Raw genomic sequence first — 17942 nt, 5'->3', positions numbered from 1 at the left:
TGTCTACGGCACCCCGGGTCTTTACCAAGGTAATGGCCGAAATGATGGTTCTTCTTCGAAGAAAAGGCGTCTTAATTATCCCTTACTTGGACGATCTCCTGATAAGGGCAAAGTCCAGGGAACAGTTGGAGGTCGGAGTAGCACTATCTCGGATACTGGCCCTCATTCCGAGTCGTTCGCTCGGTAAATTTCATCGCATTGCAGTGATTTTCCGCTTAGTGCGCATGCGTAATGTTCGCACTGCGACTGCGCCAAGTAATTTTACAATGAAGATAGTATTTTTACTCACGGCTTTTTCTTCGCTCCGGCGATCGTAGTGTGATTGACAGGAAAAGGGTGTTACTGGGCGGAAACAGGCCGTTTTAGGGGCGTGTGAGAAAAAACGCTACCGTTTCTGGGAAAAACGCGGGAGTGGCTGGAGAAACGGGGGAGTGTCTGGGCGAACGCTGGGTGTGTTTGTGACGTCAAACCAGGAACGACAAGAACTGAACTGATCGCAGATGCCGAGTAAGTCTGAAGCTACTCTGAAACTGCTAAGAAGTTTGTAATCGCAATATTGCGAATACATCGTTCGCAATTTTAAGAAGCTAAGATTCACTCCCAGTAGGCGGCGGCTTAGCGTGTGCAACTCTGCTAAAATCGCCTTGCGAGCGAACAACTCGGAATGAGGGCCACTGTTACAACAGCAGGGGTGGATTCTAAATATACCAAAATCGCAGCTGATCCCGACAACAAGTCTCCTGTGCTTAGGGATGATTCTGGACACAGTCCAGAAAAAGGTGTTTCTCCCGGAAGAGAAAGCCAGGGAGTTATCCGAGCTAGTCAGGAACCTCCTAAAATCAGTGCATCATTGCACAAGGGCCATGGTAAAAAAAATGGTGACTTCCTTCGAAGCAATTCCAGTCGGCAGATTTCATGCAAGAACTTTTCAGTGGGATCTGCTGGACAAATGGTCCGGATCGCATCTTCAGATGCATCAGCGGATAACCCTATATCCAAGGACAAGGGTGTCTCTCCTGTGGTGGTTACAGAGTGCTCATCTTCTAGAGGGCCGCAGATTCGGCATTCAGTTTTGGATGTTGGTGACCACGGAGGCCAGCCCGAGAGGCTGGGGAGCAGTCACACAAGGAAAAAATTTCCAGGGAGTGTGATCAAGTCTGGAGATTTTTCTCCACATAAATATAGCTAAGGGTAAATTTATAATGCTCTAAGCTTAGCAAGACCTCTGCTTCAAGGTCAGCCGGTATTGATCCAGTGGGATAAAACATCACGGCAGTCGCCCACGTAAATAGACAGGGCGGCACAAGAAGCAGGAGGGCAGTGGCAAAAACTGCAAGGACTTTTCGCTGGGCGGAAAATCATGTGATAGCACTGTCAGCAGTGTTTCATTCCGGGAATGGAAACTGGGAAGCAGACTTCCTCAGTAGGCACGACCTCCACCCGGCAGAGTGGGAACTTCATGGGGAAGTTTTCCACATAATTGTAAACCGTTGGGAATTACCAAAGGTGGACATGATGGCGTCCCGTCTGAACAAAAAACGGGACAGGTATTGCGCCAGGTTAAGAGACCCTCAGGCAATAGCTGTGGACGTTCTGGTAACACCGTGGGTGTACCAGTCGGTGTATGTGTTCCATCCTCTGCTTTTCATACCTAAGGTACTGAGAATTATAAGACGTAGAGGAGTAAGAACTATACTCATGGCTCCGGATTGGCCAAGAAGGACTTGGTACCCGGAACTTCAAGAGATGCTCACAGAGGACTTATGGCCTCTGCCGCTAAGAAGGGACTTGTTTCAGCAAGTACCATGTCTGTTCCAAGACTTACCGCAGCTGCGTTTGACGGCATGGCGGTGGAACGCCGGATCCTAAGGGAAAAGGCATTCAGGAAGAGGTCATTCCTACCCTGGTCAAAGCCAGAAAGGAGGTGACCGCACAACATTATCACCACATGTGGCGAAAATATGTTGCGTGGGGTGAGGCCAGGAAGGCCCCACGAAGAAATTTCAACTCGGTCGATTCCTGCATTTCTTGCAAACAGGAGTGTCTATGGGCCTCAAATTGGGGTCCATTAAGGTTCAAATTTCGGCCTGTCGATTTTTCTTCCAGAAAGAATTGGCTTCAGTTCCTGAAGTCCAGAAGTTTGTCAAGGGAGTATTGCATATACAACCCCCTTTTGTGCCTCCAGTGGCACTGTGGGATCTCAACGTAGTTCTGGGATTCCTCAAAACACATTGGTTTAAAACCAGTCAAATCTGTGGATTTGAAGCATCTCACATGAAAAGTGAACATGCTCTTGGACCTGGCCTGGACCAGGCGAATGTCAAATTGGTGGTTTTTTTTTCTCAAAAAAGCCCATATCTGTTTGTCCATTCGGACAGGGCAGAGCTGCGGACTCGTCCCTAGTTCTCTCCCTAAGGTGGTGTCAGTGTTTCACCTGAACCAGCTTATTGTGGTGTCTTGCGCCTACTAGGGACTTGGAGGACTCCAAGTTGCTAGATGTGGTCAGGGCCCTGAAAATATAGGTTCCAGGACGGCTGGAGTCAGGAAAACTGACTTGCTGTTATCCTGTATGCACCCAACAAACTGGGTGCTCTTGCTTTTAAGCAGACTTTTGCTAGTTGGATGTGTAATACAATTCAGCTTGCACATTCTGTGGCAGGCCTGCCACTGCCAAAATATGTAAATGCCCATTCCACAAGGAAGGTGGGCTCATCTTGGGCGGCTGCCCGAGGGGTCTCGGCTTTACAACTTTGCCGAGCGGCTATTTAGTCAGGGGCAAACACGTTTGTAAAATCCTACAAATTTGATACCCTGGCTAAGGAGGACCTGGAGTTCTCTCATTCGGTGCTGCAGAGTCATCCGCACTCTCCCGCCCGTTTGGGAGCTTTGGTATAATCCCCATGGTCCTTTCAGGAACCCCAGCATCCACTAGGACGATAGAGAAAATAAGAATTTACTTACCGATAATTCTATTTCTCGGAGTCCGTAGTGGATGCTGGGCGCCCATCCCAAGTGCGGATTATCTGCATTACTTGTACATAGTTACAAAAATCGGGTTATTATTGTTGTGAGCCATCTTTTCAGAGGCTCCGCTGTTATCATACTGTTAACTGGGTTCAGATCACAGGTTGTACAGTGTGATTGGTGTGGCTGGTATGAGTCTTACCCGGGATTCATAAATCCTTCCTTATTGTGTACGCTCGTCCGGGCACAGTACCTAACTGAGGCTTGGAGGAGGGTCATAGGGGGAGGAACCAGTGCACACCACCTGATCCTAAAGCTTTACTTTTTGTGCCCTGTCTCCTGCGGAGCCGCTATTCCCCATGGTCCTTTCAGGAACCCCAGCATCCACTACGGACTCCGAGAAATAGAATTATCGGTAAGTAAATTCTTATTATTTATAGTAACAGTCCCTAAGGCTGGGTACACACCTCAGCGACATGTCTGCCGACACACCATCACACCGACAGAGCAGCCAATAAGGTAAGCTACAGTATACAGACTGACCAATTGGCAGTTAGACATGTCGGTGATGACATCAGAGCTGGGTGGTGATATGTCTGTCAGTGTGTACCCAGCATAACACACCAACATGGGATCACACCCACACCCTGGTCACATGGGTACAGAGGGGGAGGGGCTCAGCTGTAGCTCCATCCAATACATCATTCTATTGGCTGAATGTTCCCCCAATCATATACCCCTCCCCGTGATGTCACCAGTCTCTGGGCAGATTCTTTATGGTAATTTCTCCCAGCTCCTGACTCCCCCACATATTGTTATACACCCATCCATTACACAGAGTGCAGCATGGAGGGGCTCAGTGAGGGCGGCAGTGTAGGTGTGTAAGTGTCTGATTGGGTCACACAGTGAATAAAAGGACAGCTGTCCTGCCCCATAATCCAGATATACCCTCACTCTATCACAGGGGATATTGTCAGGTAACTGGATCTCTGTCCTGTCATGTATCCCTGAGTACTGATTATTATACCACCTACACACACACCAGGACTTGTTATTACATCCAATGTATGACTGATCTCCTCTCCTGTCTATACTGGGGTAACACATCCCCACCATCCACCACACTGACTTACTGACATCCACCTCCCAGTAATGTCGCCCTGAGGAGAATCTCCTGCTGCTTATTACCTGATTACACTGAAATCTCTCTGGTGTTACTGGGTGATTCTGGTTTATCTGTGACCTGGATGCAGTTTTCCTGTCACCTGATATCTGTATATCATCACCAGCTGTGGTTATATCCAGTAATATGTCTGTATCCTCCTGCACATAGATCCCTGTATTTATCCCTGTTATTATATCAGACTCTGTATCACCAGCTGTGGTTACATCCAGTAATATGTCTGTATCCTCCTGCACATAGATCCCTGTATTTATCCCTGTTATTATATCAGACTCTGTATCACCAGCTGTGGTTACATCCAGTAATATGTCTGTATCCTCCTGCACATAGATCCCTGTATTTATCCCTGTTATTATATCAGACTCTGTATCACCAGCTGTGGTTACATCCAGTAATATGTCTGTATCCTCCTGCACATAGATCCCTGTATTTATCCCTGTTATTATATCAGACTCTGTATCACCAGCTGTGGTTACATCCAGTAATATGTCTGTATCCTCCTGCACATAGATCCCTGTATTTATCCCTGTTATTATATCAGACTCTGTATCACCAGCTGTGGCTACATCCAGTAATATGTCTGTATCCTCCTGCACATAGATCCCTGTATTTATCCCTGTTATTATATCAGACTCTGTATCACCAGCTGTGGTTACATCCAGTAATATGTCTGTAGCCTCCTGCACATAGATCCCTGTATTTATCCCTGTTATTATATCAGACTCTGTATCACCAGCTGTGGTTACATCCAGTAATATGTCTGTAGCCTCCTGCACATAGATCCCTGTATTTATACCTGTTATTATATCAGACTCTGTATCACCAGCTGTGGTTACATCCAGTAATATGTCTGTAGCCTCCTGCACATAGATCCCTGTATTTATCCCTGTTATTATATCAGACTCTGTATCACCAGCTGTGGTTACATCCAGTAATATGTCTGTATCCTCCTGCACATAGATCCCTGTATTTATACCTGTTATTATATCAGACTCTGTATCACCAGCTGTGGTTACATCCAGTAATATGTCTGTAGCCTCCTGCACATAGATCCCTGTATTTATCCCTGTTATTATATCAGACTCTGTATCACCAGCTGTGGTTACATCCAGTAATATGTCTGTAGCCTCCTGCACATAGATCCCTGTATTTATCCCTGTTATTATATCAGACTCTGTATCACCAGCTGTGGTTACATCCAGTAATATGTCTGTATCCTCCTGCACATAGATCCCTGTATTTATCCCTGTTATTATATCAGACTCTGTATCACCAGCTGTGGTTACATCCAGTAATATGTCTGTAGCCTCCTGCACATAGATCCCTGTATTTATCCCTGTTATTATATCAGACTCTGTATCACCAGCTGTGGTTACATCCAGTAATGTGTCTGTATCCTCCTGCACATAGATCCCTGTATTTATCCCTGTTATTATATCAGACTCTGTATCACCAGCTGTGGTTACATCCAGTAATATGTCTGTATCCTCCTGCACATAGATCCCTGTATTTATCCCTGTTATTATATCAGACTCTGTATCACCAGCTGTGGTTACATCCAGTAATATGTCTGTATCCTCCTGCACATAGATCCCTGTATTTATCCCTGTTACTATATCAGACTCTGTATCACCAGCTGTGGTTACATCCAGTAATATGTCTGTATCCTCCTGCACATAGATCCCTGTATTTATCCCTGTTATTATATCAGACTCTGTATCACCAGCTGTGGTTACATCCAGTAATATGTCTGTAGCCTCCTGCACATAGATCCCTGTATTTATCCCTGTTATTATATCAGACTCTGTATCACCAGCTGTGGTTACATCCAGTAATATGTCTGTATCCTCCTGCACATAGATCCCTGTATTTATCCCTGTTATTATATCAGACTCTGTATCACCAGCTGTGGTTACATCCAGTAATATGTCTGTATCCTCCTGCACATAGATCCCTGTATTTATACCTGTTATTATATCAGACTCTGTATCACCAGCTGTGGTTACATCCAGTAATATGTCTGTAGCCTCCTGCACATAGATCCCTGTATTTATCCCTGTTATTATATCAGACTCTGTATCACCAGCTGTGGTTACATCCAGTAATAGGGCTGTAGCCTCCTGCACATAGATCCCTGTATTTATCCCTGTTATTATATCAGACTCTGTATCACCAGCTGTGGTTACATCCAGTAATAGGGCTGTAGCCTCCTGCACATAGATCCCTGTATTTATCCCTGTTATTATATCAGACTCTGTATCACCAGCTGTGGTTACATCCAGTAATATGTCTGTAGCCTCCTGCACATAGATCCCTGTATTTATCCCTGTTATTATATCAGACTCTGTATCACCAGCTGTGGTTACATCCAGTAATATGTCTGTATCCTCCTGCACATAGATCCCTGTATTTATCCCTGTTATTATATCAGACTCTGTATCACCAGCTGTGGCTACATCCAGTAATGTGTCTGTATCCTCCTGCACATAGATCCCTGTATTTATCCCTGTTATTATATCAGACTCTGTATCACCAGCTGTGGTTACATCCAGTAATATGTCTGTATCCTCCTGCACATAGATCCCTGTATTTATCCCTGTTATTATATCAGACTCTGTATCACCAGCTGTGGTTACATCCAGTAATATGTCTGTATCCTCCTGCACATAGATCCCTGTATTTATCCCTGTTATTATATCAGACTCTGTATCACCAGCTGTGGTTACATCCAGTAATATGTCTGTATCCTCCTGCACATAGATCCCTGTATTTATCCCTGTTATTATATCAGACTCTGTATCACCAGCTGTGGTTACATCCAGTAATATGTCTGTATCCTCCTGCACATAGATCCCTGTATTTATCCCTGTTATTATATCAGACTCTGTATCGCCAGCTGTGGTTATATCCAGTAATATGTCTGTATCCTCCTGCACATAGATCCCTGTATTTATCCCTGTTATTATATCAGACTCTGTATCACCAGCTGTGGTTACATCCAGTAATATGTCTGTATCCTCCTGCACATAGATCCCTGTATTTATCCCTGTTATTATATCAGACTCTGTATCACCAGCTGTGGTTACATCCAGTAATATGTCTGTATCCTCCTGCACATAGATCCCGGTATTTATCCCTGTTATTATATCAGACTCTGTATCACCGGCTGTGGTTACATCCAGTAATATGTCTGTAGCCTCCTGCACATAGATCCCTGTATTTATCCCTGTTATTATATCAGACTCTGTATCACCGGCTGTGGTTACATCCAGTAATAGGTCTGTAGCCTCCTGCACATAGATCCCTGTATTTATCCCTGTTATTATATCAGACTCTGTATCACCAGCTGTGGCTACATCCAGTAATATGTCTGTATCCTCCTGCACATAGATCCCTGTATTTATCCCTGTTATTATATCAGACTCTGTATCACCAGCTGTGGTTACATCCAGTAATATGTCTGTATCCTCCTGCACATAGATCCCTGTATTTATCCCTGTTATTATATCAGACTCTGTATCACCAGCTGTGGCTACATCCAGTAATATGTCTGTATCCTCCTGCACATAGATCCCTGTATTTATCCCTGTTATTATATCAGACTCTGTATCACCAGCTGTGGTTACATCCAGTAATATGTCTGTATCCTCCTGCACATAGATCCCTGTATTTATCCCTGTTATTATATCAGACTCTGTATCACCAGCTGTGGTTACATCCAGTAATATGTCTGTAGCCTCCTGCACATAGATCCCTGTATTTATCCCTGTTATTATATCAGACTCTGTATCACCAGCTGTGGTTACATCCAGTAATATGTCTGTATCCTCCTGCACATAGATCCCTGTATTTATCCCTGTTATTATATCAGACTCTGTATCACCAGCTGTGGTTACATCCAGTAATATGTCTGTATCCTCCTGCACATAGATCCCTGTATTTATCCCTGTTATTATATCAGACTCTGTATCACCAGCTGTGGTTACATCCAGTAATATGTCTGTATCCTCCTGCACATAGATCCCTGTATTTATCCCTGTTATTATATCAGACTCTGTATCACCAGCTGTGGTTACATCCAGTAATATGTCTGTATCCTCCTGCACATAGATCCCTGTATTTATCCCTGTTATTATATCAGACTCTGTATCACCAGCTGTGGTTACATCCAGTAATATGTCTGTATCCTCCTGCACATAGATCCCTGTATTTATACCTGTTATTATATCAGACTCTGTATCACCAGCTGTGGTTACATCCAGTAATATGTCTGTATCCTCCTGCACATAGATCCCTGTATTTATCCCAGTTATTATATCAGACTCTGTATCACCAGCTGTGGTTACATCCAGTAATATGTCTGTATCCTCCTGCACATAGATCCCTGTATTTATCCCTGTTATTATATCAGACTCTGTATCACCAGCTGTGGTTATATCCAGTAATATGGCTGTATCCTCCTGCACATAGATCCCTGTATTTATCCCTGTTATTATATCAGACTCTGTATCACCAGCTGTGGCTACATCCAGTAATATGTCTGTATCCTCCTGCACATAGATCCCTGTATTTATCCCTGTTATTATATCAGACTCTGTATCACCAGCTGTGGTTACATCCAGTAATATGTCTGTATCCTCCTGCACATAGATCCCTGTATTTATCCCTGTTATTATATCAGACTCTGTATCACCAGCTGTGGTTACATCCAGTAATATGTCTGTAGCCTCCTGCACATAGATCCCTGTATTTATCCCTGTTATTATATCAGACTCTGTATCACCAGCTGTGGTTACATCCAGTAATATGTCTGTAGCCTCCTGCACATAGATCCCTGTATTTATCCCTGTTATTATATCAGACTCTGTATCACCAGCTGTGGTTACATCCAGTAATATGTCTGTAGCCTCCTGCACATAGATCCCTGTATTTATCCCTGTTATTATATCAGACTCTGTATCACCAGCTGTGGTTACATCCAGTAATATGTCTGTATCCTCCTGCACATAGATCCCTGTATTTATCCCTGTTATTATATCAGACTCTGTATCACCAGCTGTGGTTACATCCAGTAATGTGTCTGTATCCTCCTGCACATAGATCCCTGTATTTATCCCTGTTATTATATCAGACTCTGTATCACCAGCTGTGGTTACATCCAGTAATATGTCTGTATCCTCCTGCACATAGATCCCTGTATTTATCCCTGTTATTATATCAGACTCTGTATCACCAGCTGTGGTTACATCCAGTAATATGTCTGTATCCTCCTGCACATAGATCCCTGTATTTATCCCTGTTACTATATCAGACTCTGTATCACCAGCTGTGGTTACATCCAGTAATATGTCTGTATCCTCCTGCACATAGATCCCTGTATTTATCCCTGTTATTATATCAGACTCTGTATCACCAGCTGTGGTTACATCCAGTAATATGTCTGTAGCCTCCTGCACATAGATCCCTGTATTTATCCCTGTTATTATATCAGACTCTGTATCACCAGCTGTGGTTACATCCAGTAATATGTCTGTATCCTCCTGCACATAGATCCCTGTATTTATCCCTGTTATTATATCAGACTCTGTATCACCAGCTGTGGTTACATCCAGTAATATGTCTGTATCCTCCTGCACATAGATCCCTGTATTTATACCTGTTATTATATCAGACTCTGTATCACCAGCTGTGGTTACATCCAGTAATATGTCTGTAGCCTCCTGCACATAGATCCCTGTATTTATCCCTGTTATTATATCAGACTCTGTATCACCAGCTGTGGTTACATCCAGTAATATGTCTGTATCCTCCTGCACATAGATCCCTGTATTTATCCCTGTTATTATATCAGACTCTGTATCACCAGCTGTGGTTACATCCAGTAATATGTCTGTATCCTCCTGCACATAGATCCCTGTATTTATCCCTGTTATTATATCAGACTCTGTATCACCAGCTGTGGTTACATCCAGTAATATGTCTGTATCCTCCTGCACATAGATCCCTGTATTTATCCCTGTTATTATATCAGACTCTGTATCACCAGCTGTGGCTACATCCAGTAATATGTCTGTATCCTCCTGCACATAGATCCCTGTATTTATCCCTGTTATTATATCAGACTCTGTATCACCAGCTGTGGTTACATCCAGTAATATGTCTGTATCCTCCTGCACATAGATCCCTGTATTTATCCCTGTTATTATATCAGACTCTGTATCACCAGCTGTGGCTACATCCAGTAATATGTCTGTATCCTCCTGCACATAGATCCCTGTATTTATCCCTGTTATTATATCAGACTCTGTATCACCAGCTGTGGTTACATCCAGTAATATGTCTGTATCCTCCTGCACATAGATCCCTGTATTTATCCCTGTTATTATATCAGACTCTGTATCACCAGCTGTGGTTACATCCAGTAATATGTCTGTAGCCTCCTGCACATAGATCCCTGTATTTATCCCTGTTATTATATCAGACTCTGTATCACCAGCTGTGGTTACATCCAGTAATATGTCTGTATCCTCCTGCACATAGATCCCTGTATTTATCCCTGTTATTATATCAGACTCTGTATCACCAGCTGTGGTTACATCCAGTAATATGTCTGTATCCTCCTGCACATAGATCCCTGTATTTATCCCTGTTATTATATCAGACTCTGTATCACCAGCTGTGGTTACATCCAGTAATATGTCTGTATCCTCCTGCACATAGATCCCTGTATTTATCCCTGTTATTATATCAGACTCTGTATCACCAGCTGTGGTTACATCCAGTAATATGTCTGTATCCTCCTGCACATAGATCCCTGTATTTATCCCTGTTATTATATCAGACTCTGTATCACCAGCTGTGGTTACATCCAGTAATATGTCTGTATCCTCCTGCACATAGATCCCTGTATTTATACCTGTTATTATATCAGACTCTGTATCACCAGCTGTGGTTACATCCAGTAATATGTCTGTATCCTCCTGCACATAGATCCCTGTATTTATCCCAGTTATTATATCAGACTCTGTATCACCAGCTGTGGTTACATCCAGTAATATGTCTGTATCCTCCTGCACATAGATCCCTGTATTTATCCCTGTTATTATATCAGACTCTGTATCACCAGCTGTGGTTATATCCAGTAATATGGCTGTATCCTCCTGCACATAGATCCCTGTATTTATCCCTGTTATTATATCAGACTCTGTATCACCAGCTGTGGCTACATCCAGTAATATGTCTGTATCCTCCTGCACATAGATCCCTGTATTTATCCCTGTTATTATATCAGACTCTGTATCACCAGCTGTGGTTACATCCAGTAATATGTCTGTATCCTCCTGCACATAGATCCCTGTATTTATCCCTGTTATTATATCAGACTCTGTATCACCAGCTGTGGTTACATCCAGTAATATGTCTGTATCCTCCTGCACATAGATCCCTGTATTTATCCCTGTTATTATATCAGACTCTGTATCACCAGCTGTGGTTACATCCAGTAATATGTCTGTAGCCTCCTGCACATAGATCCCTGTATTTATCCCTGTTATTATATCAGACTCTGTATCACCAGCTGTGGTTACATCCAGTAATATGTCTGTATCCTCCTGCACATAGATCCCTGTATTTATACCTGTTATTATATCAGACTCTGTATCACCAGCTGTGGTTACATCCAGTAATATGTCTGTATCCTCCTGCACATAGATCCCTGTATTTATCCCTGTTATTATATCAGACTCTGTATTACCAGCTGTGGTTACATCCAGTAATATGTCTGTATCCTCCTGCACATAGATCCCTGTATTTATCCCTGTTATTATATCAGACTCTGTATCACCAGCTGTGATTACATCCAGTAATATGTCTGTAGCCTCCTGCACATAGATCCCTGTATTTATACCTGTTATTATATCAGACTCTGTATCACCAGCTGTGGTTACATCCAGTAATATGTCTGTATCCTCCTGCACATAGATCCCTGTATTTATCCCTGTTATTATATCAGACTCTGTATCACCGGCTGTGGTTACATCCAGTAATATGTCTGTAGCCTCCTGCACATAGATCCCTGTATTTATCCCTGTTATTATATCAGACTCTGTATCACCAGCTGTGGTTACATCCAGTAATATGTCTGTAGGTTCCTGCACATAGATCCCTGTATTTATCCCTGTTATTATATCAGACTCTGTATCACCAGCTGTGGTTACATCCAGTAATATGTCTGTAGCCTCCTGCACATAGATCCCTGTATTTATCCCTGTTATTATATCAGACTCTGTATCACCAGCTGTGGTTACATCCAGTAATATGTCTGTATCCTCCTGCACATAGATCCCTGTATTTATCCCTGTTATTATATCAGACTCTGTATCACCAGCTGTGGTTACATCCAGTAATATGTCTGTATCCTCCTGCACATAGATCCCTGTATTTATCCCTGTTATTATATCAGACTCTGTATCACCAGCTGTGGTTACATCCAGTAATATGTCTGTATCCTCCTGCACATAGATCCCTGTATTTATCCCTGTTATTATATCAGACTCTGTATCACCAGCTGTGGTTACATCCAGTAATATGTCTGTATCCTCTTGCACATAGATCCCTGTATTTATCCCTGTTATTATATCAGACTCTGTATCACCAGCTGTGGTTACATCCAGTAATATGTCTGTATCCTCCTGCACATAGATCCCTGTATTTATCCCTGTTATTATATCAGACTCTGTATCACCAGCTGTGGTTACATCCAGTAATATGTCTGTATCCTCCTGCACATAGATCCCTGTATTTATCCCTGTTATTATATCAGACTCTGTATCACCAGCTGTGGCTACATCCAGTAATATGTCTGTATCCTCCTGCACATAGATCCCTGTATTTATCCCTGTTATTATATCAGACTCTGTATCACCAGCTGTGGCTACATCCAGTAATATGTCTGTATCCTCCTGCACATAAATCCCTGTATTTATCCCTGTTATTATATCAGACTCTGTATCACCAGCTGTGGTTACATCCAGTAATAGGGCTGTATCCTCCTGCACATAGATCCCTGTATTTATCCCTGTTATTATATCAGACTCTGTATCACCAGCTGTGGCTACATCCAGTAATATGTCTGTATCCTCCTGCACATAGATCCCTGTATTTATCCCTGTTATTATATCAGACTCTGTATCACCAGCTGTGGTTACATCCAGTAATATGTCTGTATCCTCCTGCACATAGATCCCTGTATTTATCCCTGTTATTATATCAGACTCTGTATCACCAGCTGTGGTTACATCCAGTAATATGTCTGTATCCTCCTGCACATAGATCCCTGTATTTATCCCTGTTATTATATCAGACTCTGTATCACCAGCTGTGGTTACATCCAGTAATATGTCTGTATCCTCCTGCACATAGATCCCTGTATTTATCCCTGTTATTATATCAGACTCTGTATCACCAGCTGTGGTTACATCCAGTAATATGTCTGTATCCTCCTGCACATAGATCCCTGTATTTATCCCTGTTATTATATCAGACTCTGTATCACCAGCTGTGGCTACATCCAGTAATATGTCTGTATCCTCCTGCACATAGATCCCTGTATTTATCCCTGTTATTATATCAGACTCTGTATCACCAGCTGTGGCTACATCCAGTAATATGTCTGTATCCTCCTGCACATAGATCCCTGTATTTATCCCTGTTATTATATCAGACTCTGTATCACCAGCTGTGGTTACATCCAGTAATAGGGCTGTATCCTCCTGCACATAGATCCCTGTATTTATCCCTGTTATTATATCAGACTCTGTATCACCAGCTGTGGCTACATCCAGTAATATGTCTGTAGCCTCCTGCACATAGATCCCTGTATTTATCCCTGTTATTATATCAGACTCTGTATCACCAGCTGTAGTTACATCCAGTAATGTGTCTGTATCCTCCTGCACATAGATCCCTGTATTTATCCCTGTTATTATATCAGACTCTGTATCACCAGCTGTGGTTACATCCAGTAATATGTCTGTATCCTCCTGCACATAGATCCCTGTATTTATCCCTGTTATTATATCAGACTCTGTATCACCAGCTGTGGTTACATCCAGTAATATGTCTGTAGCCTCCTGCACATAGATCCCTGTATTTATCCCTGTTATTATATCAGACTCTGTATCACCAGCTGTGGTTACATCCAGTAATAGGGCTGTATCCTCCTGCACATAGATCCCTGTATTTATCCCTGTTATTATATCAGACTCTGTATCACCAGCTGTGGCTACATCCAGTAATATGTCTGTATCCTCCTGCACATAGATCCCTGTATTTATCCCTGTTATTATATCAGACTCTGTATCACCAGCTGTGGTTACATCCAGTAATATGTCTGTAGCCTCCTGCACATAGATCCCTGTATTTATCCCTGTTATTATATCAGACTCTGTATCACCAGCTGTGGTTACATCCAGTAATATGTCTGTATCCTCCTGCACATAGATCCCTGTATTTATCCCTGTTATTATATCAGACTCTGTATCACCAGCTGTGGTTACATCCAGTAATATGTCTGTATCCTCCTGCACATAGATCCCTGTATTTATCCCTGTTATTATATCAGACTCTGTATCACCAGCTGTGGTTACATCCAGTAATATGTCTGTAGCCTCCTGCACATAGATCCCTGTATTTATCCCTGTTATTATATCAGACTCTGTATCACCAGCTGTGGTTACATCCAGTAATATGTCTGTATCCTCCTGCACATAGATCCCTGTATTTATCCCTGTTATTATATCAGACTCTGTATCACCAGCTGTGGTTACATCCAGTAATATGTCTGTAGCCTCCTGCACATAGATCCCTGTATTTATCCCTGTTATTATATCAGACTCTGTATCACCAGCTGTGGTTACATCCAGTAATATGTCTGTAGCCTCCTGCACATAGATCCCTGTATTTATCCCTGTTATTATATCAGACTCTGTATCACCAGCTGTGGTTACATCCAGTAATATGTCTGTAGCCTCCTGCACATAGATCCCTGTATTTATCCCTGTTATTATATCAGACTCTGTATCATCAGCTGTGGTTACATCCAGTAATATGTCTGTAGCCTCCTGCACATAGATCCCTGTATTTATCCCTGTTATTATATCAGACTCTGTATCACCAGCTGTGGTTACATCCAGTAATATGTCTGTAGCCTCCTGCACATAGATCCCTGTATTTATCCCTGTTATTATATCAGACTCTGTATCACCAGCTGTGGTTACATCCAGTAATAGGGCTGTAGCCTCCTGCACATAGATCCCTGTATTTATCCCTGTTATTATATCAGACTCTGTATCACCAGCTGTGGTTACATCCAGTAATATGTCTGTAGCCTCCTGCACATAGATCCCTGTATTTATCCCTGTTATTATATCAGACTCTGTATCACCAGCTGTGGTTACATCCAGTAATAGGTCTGTATCCTCCTGCACATAGATCCCTGTATTTATACCTGTTATTATATCAGACTCTGTATCACCAGCTGTGGTTACATCCAGTAATATGTCTGTATCCTCCTGCACATAGATCCCTGTATTTATCCCTGTTATTATATCAGACTCTGTATCACCAGCTGTGGTTACATCCAGTAATATGTCTGTATCCTCCTGCACATAGATCCCTGTATTTATCCCTGTTATTATATCAGACTCTGTATCACCAGCTGTGGTTACATCCAGTAATATGTCTGTATCCTCCTGCACATAGATCCCTGTATTTATCCCTGTTATTATATCAGACTCTGTATCACCAGCTGTGGTTACATCCAGTAATATGTCTGTATCCTCCTGCACATAGATCCCTGTATTTATCCCTGTTATTATATCAGATAATGTATCACCAGCTGTGGTTACATCCAGTAATATGTCTGTAGCCTCCTGCACATAGATCCCTGTATTTATCCCTGTTATTATATCAGATAATGTATCACCAGCTGTGGTTACATCCAGTAATATGTCTGTAGCCTCCTGCACATAGATCCCTGTATTTATCCCTGTTATTATATCAGACTCTGTATCACCAGCTGTGGTTACATCCAGTAATATGTCTGTAGCCTCCTGCACATAGATCCCTGTATTTATCCCTGTTATTATATCAGACTCTGTATCACCAGCTGTGGTTACATCCAGTAATAGGTCTGTATCCTCCTGCACATAGATCCCTGTATTTATCCCTGTTATTATATCAGACTCTGTATCACCAGCTGTGGTTACATCCAGTAATAGGGCTGTAGCCTCCTGCACATAGATCCCTGTATTTATACCTGTTATTATATCAGATAATGTGTGTAATGTCTCTGAGATGAGACCCACATCCAGATCTCCTGCACCACGGGCCTGGCTATCATGTCTCTCTGTGTCCTCAGTGTCACACAAGTCCCCTGTGTCTGGTTCCTGTAAGACAGTCACTGGATCAGACATGTTACACAGCTCCTCAATGTGACGCATCTTCCCGGACAGCTCGTCCTTCTTTATTTCCAGCTGCTGGATCAGATCAGAGACTGAGAGTGAAACGCGCTGTTCCTGCCTGGAGATCTCACTCAGGACTCTCTTCTCCAGGTCTTCCAGCTGTCTCCTGATGTCTCTAAATAGGGCAGTGACTGTCTCTATTACACCAGCTGCTTTTCCAGGATCTTCTCTCCTGCGCTCCAGCAGACTCTGGACTCTTTTCTCAGTCTCTGCTCTCTTTGTGATCAGTTTCTGCAGAACATTCCTCAGCTTCTCCTTCTTCTTCTCAGAGGCCTCATCCAGCATCTCCACTTTATGTCCCCAGTGTTTCCCAGCCAAGCTGCAGGACACACAGATACAGGCAGCATCCTCTGGGCAGTAATACTTGTAGATCTCCTTATGGACGGAGCATTTCCTGTTCCCCAGGGCAGTGGTGGGATCACATAAGACGTGTTCTGCTGACTTGCTGTGTACTCTCAGGTGTTTATCACACAGAGAAGCCTCACACAGCAGACAGGATTTAGCAGCAGGTACAGGAGAGTCCACACAGTAAGTGCAGAAGATCCCAATCTCCTCCTGATCTGGCCGAGTAGACAGGAAACTCCCCACTATGTTACACAGCGTTATGTTCCTCTGCAGTGCAGGACGCTCCTGACTCTCTGCTCTGCAGTCAGGACAAGTATAAACTCCAGCCCCCTCCTGTGTATCCAGCACACGATCAATACAGACCCGGCAGAAGTTGTGGCCACATCTCAGGGTTACAGGATCTGTATAAATGTTCAGGCAGATGGAACAGACCAGCTCCTGTCTCAGATCAGCAGACGCCATCGCTGCAGCAGGAGAGAGAAATGAAAGTGAAAGTCTCTGACACTCAGACACCAAGGGGGGGTCACATTCTGCACACAGGGCGAGGCTGAGCTGTCTCTCACATTATAGCTACAGGCTCAGTTACACTAAGGGACACAGATAATACATAAAGGGACATCATGCAGGAAATGTTCTTATATAGAAAACAATAAAGGTCATTTACTAAGATGATAATTATTACTTCTGTACGTTTACAGGGGTTTACACTTGAAATTACAGTTATTTATCTGGTTATATTCTGTAATTAAAACATATTGGTAAATGTACAAATAACTCTATCAGTGAGATGTATGAAATCTTAGAGAGAGATAAAGCTCTAACCAATCAGCTCCTAACTGTCATGTTACAGGCTGTGTATGACAAATGGCAGAAGCTGATTTGCTGATACTTTATCTCTCTCCCCTTTTATCACTCTCTTAGTACATCTG

At 42.9% G+C, this 17942-nt stretch overlaps 2 protein-coding genes across 2 annotated transcripts in view; one reads left to right on the top strand and one right to left on the bottom strand.

Annotated features, from left to right (window-relative positions):
* Positions 1 to 17942, top strand: part of LOC134943885 (uncharacterized) — a 125988-nt gene that overhangs the window by 10531 nt on the left and 97515 nt on the right. The window lies entirely within an intron of this gene.
* LOC134945644 (E3 ubiquitin/ISG15 ligase TRIM25-like) lies at positions 3400 to 17475 on the bottom strand. The gene is made up of 2 exons (XM_063935075.1): positions 16311 to 17475; positions 3400 to 4301 (listed from the first exon to the last, which is right to left on the bottom strand). Exons 1-2 carry the CDS (start codon positions 17473 to 17475, stop codon positions 3739 to 3741), a joined length of 1728 nt encoding a protein of 575 aa, XP_063791145.1. The 3' UTR covers positions 3400 to 3738.

This window comes from Pseudophryne corroboree, chromosome 7 (genome assembly GCF_028390025.1).
Source record: "Pseudophryne corroboree isolate aPseCor3 chromosome 7, aPseCor3.hap2, whole genome shotgun sequence".
In the NCBI taxonomy this organism is placed as follows: domain Eukaryota; kingdom Metazoa; phylum Chordata; class Amphibia; order Anura; family Myobatrachidae; genus Pseudophryne; species Pseudophryne corroboree.
This window is presented reverse-complemented; position numbering and strand designations above follow the sequence as displayed.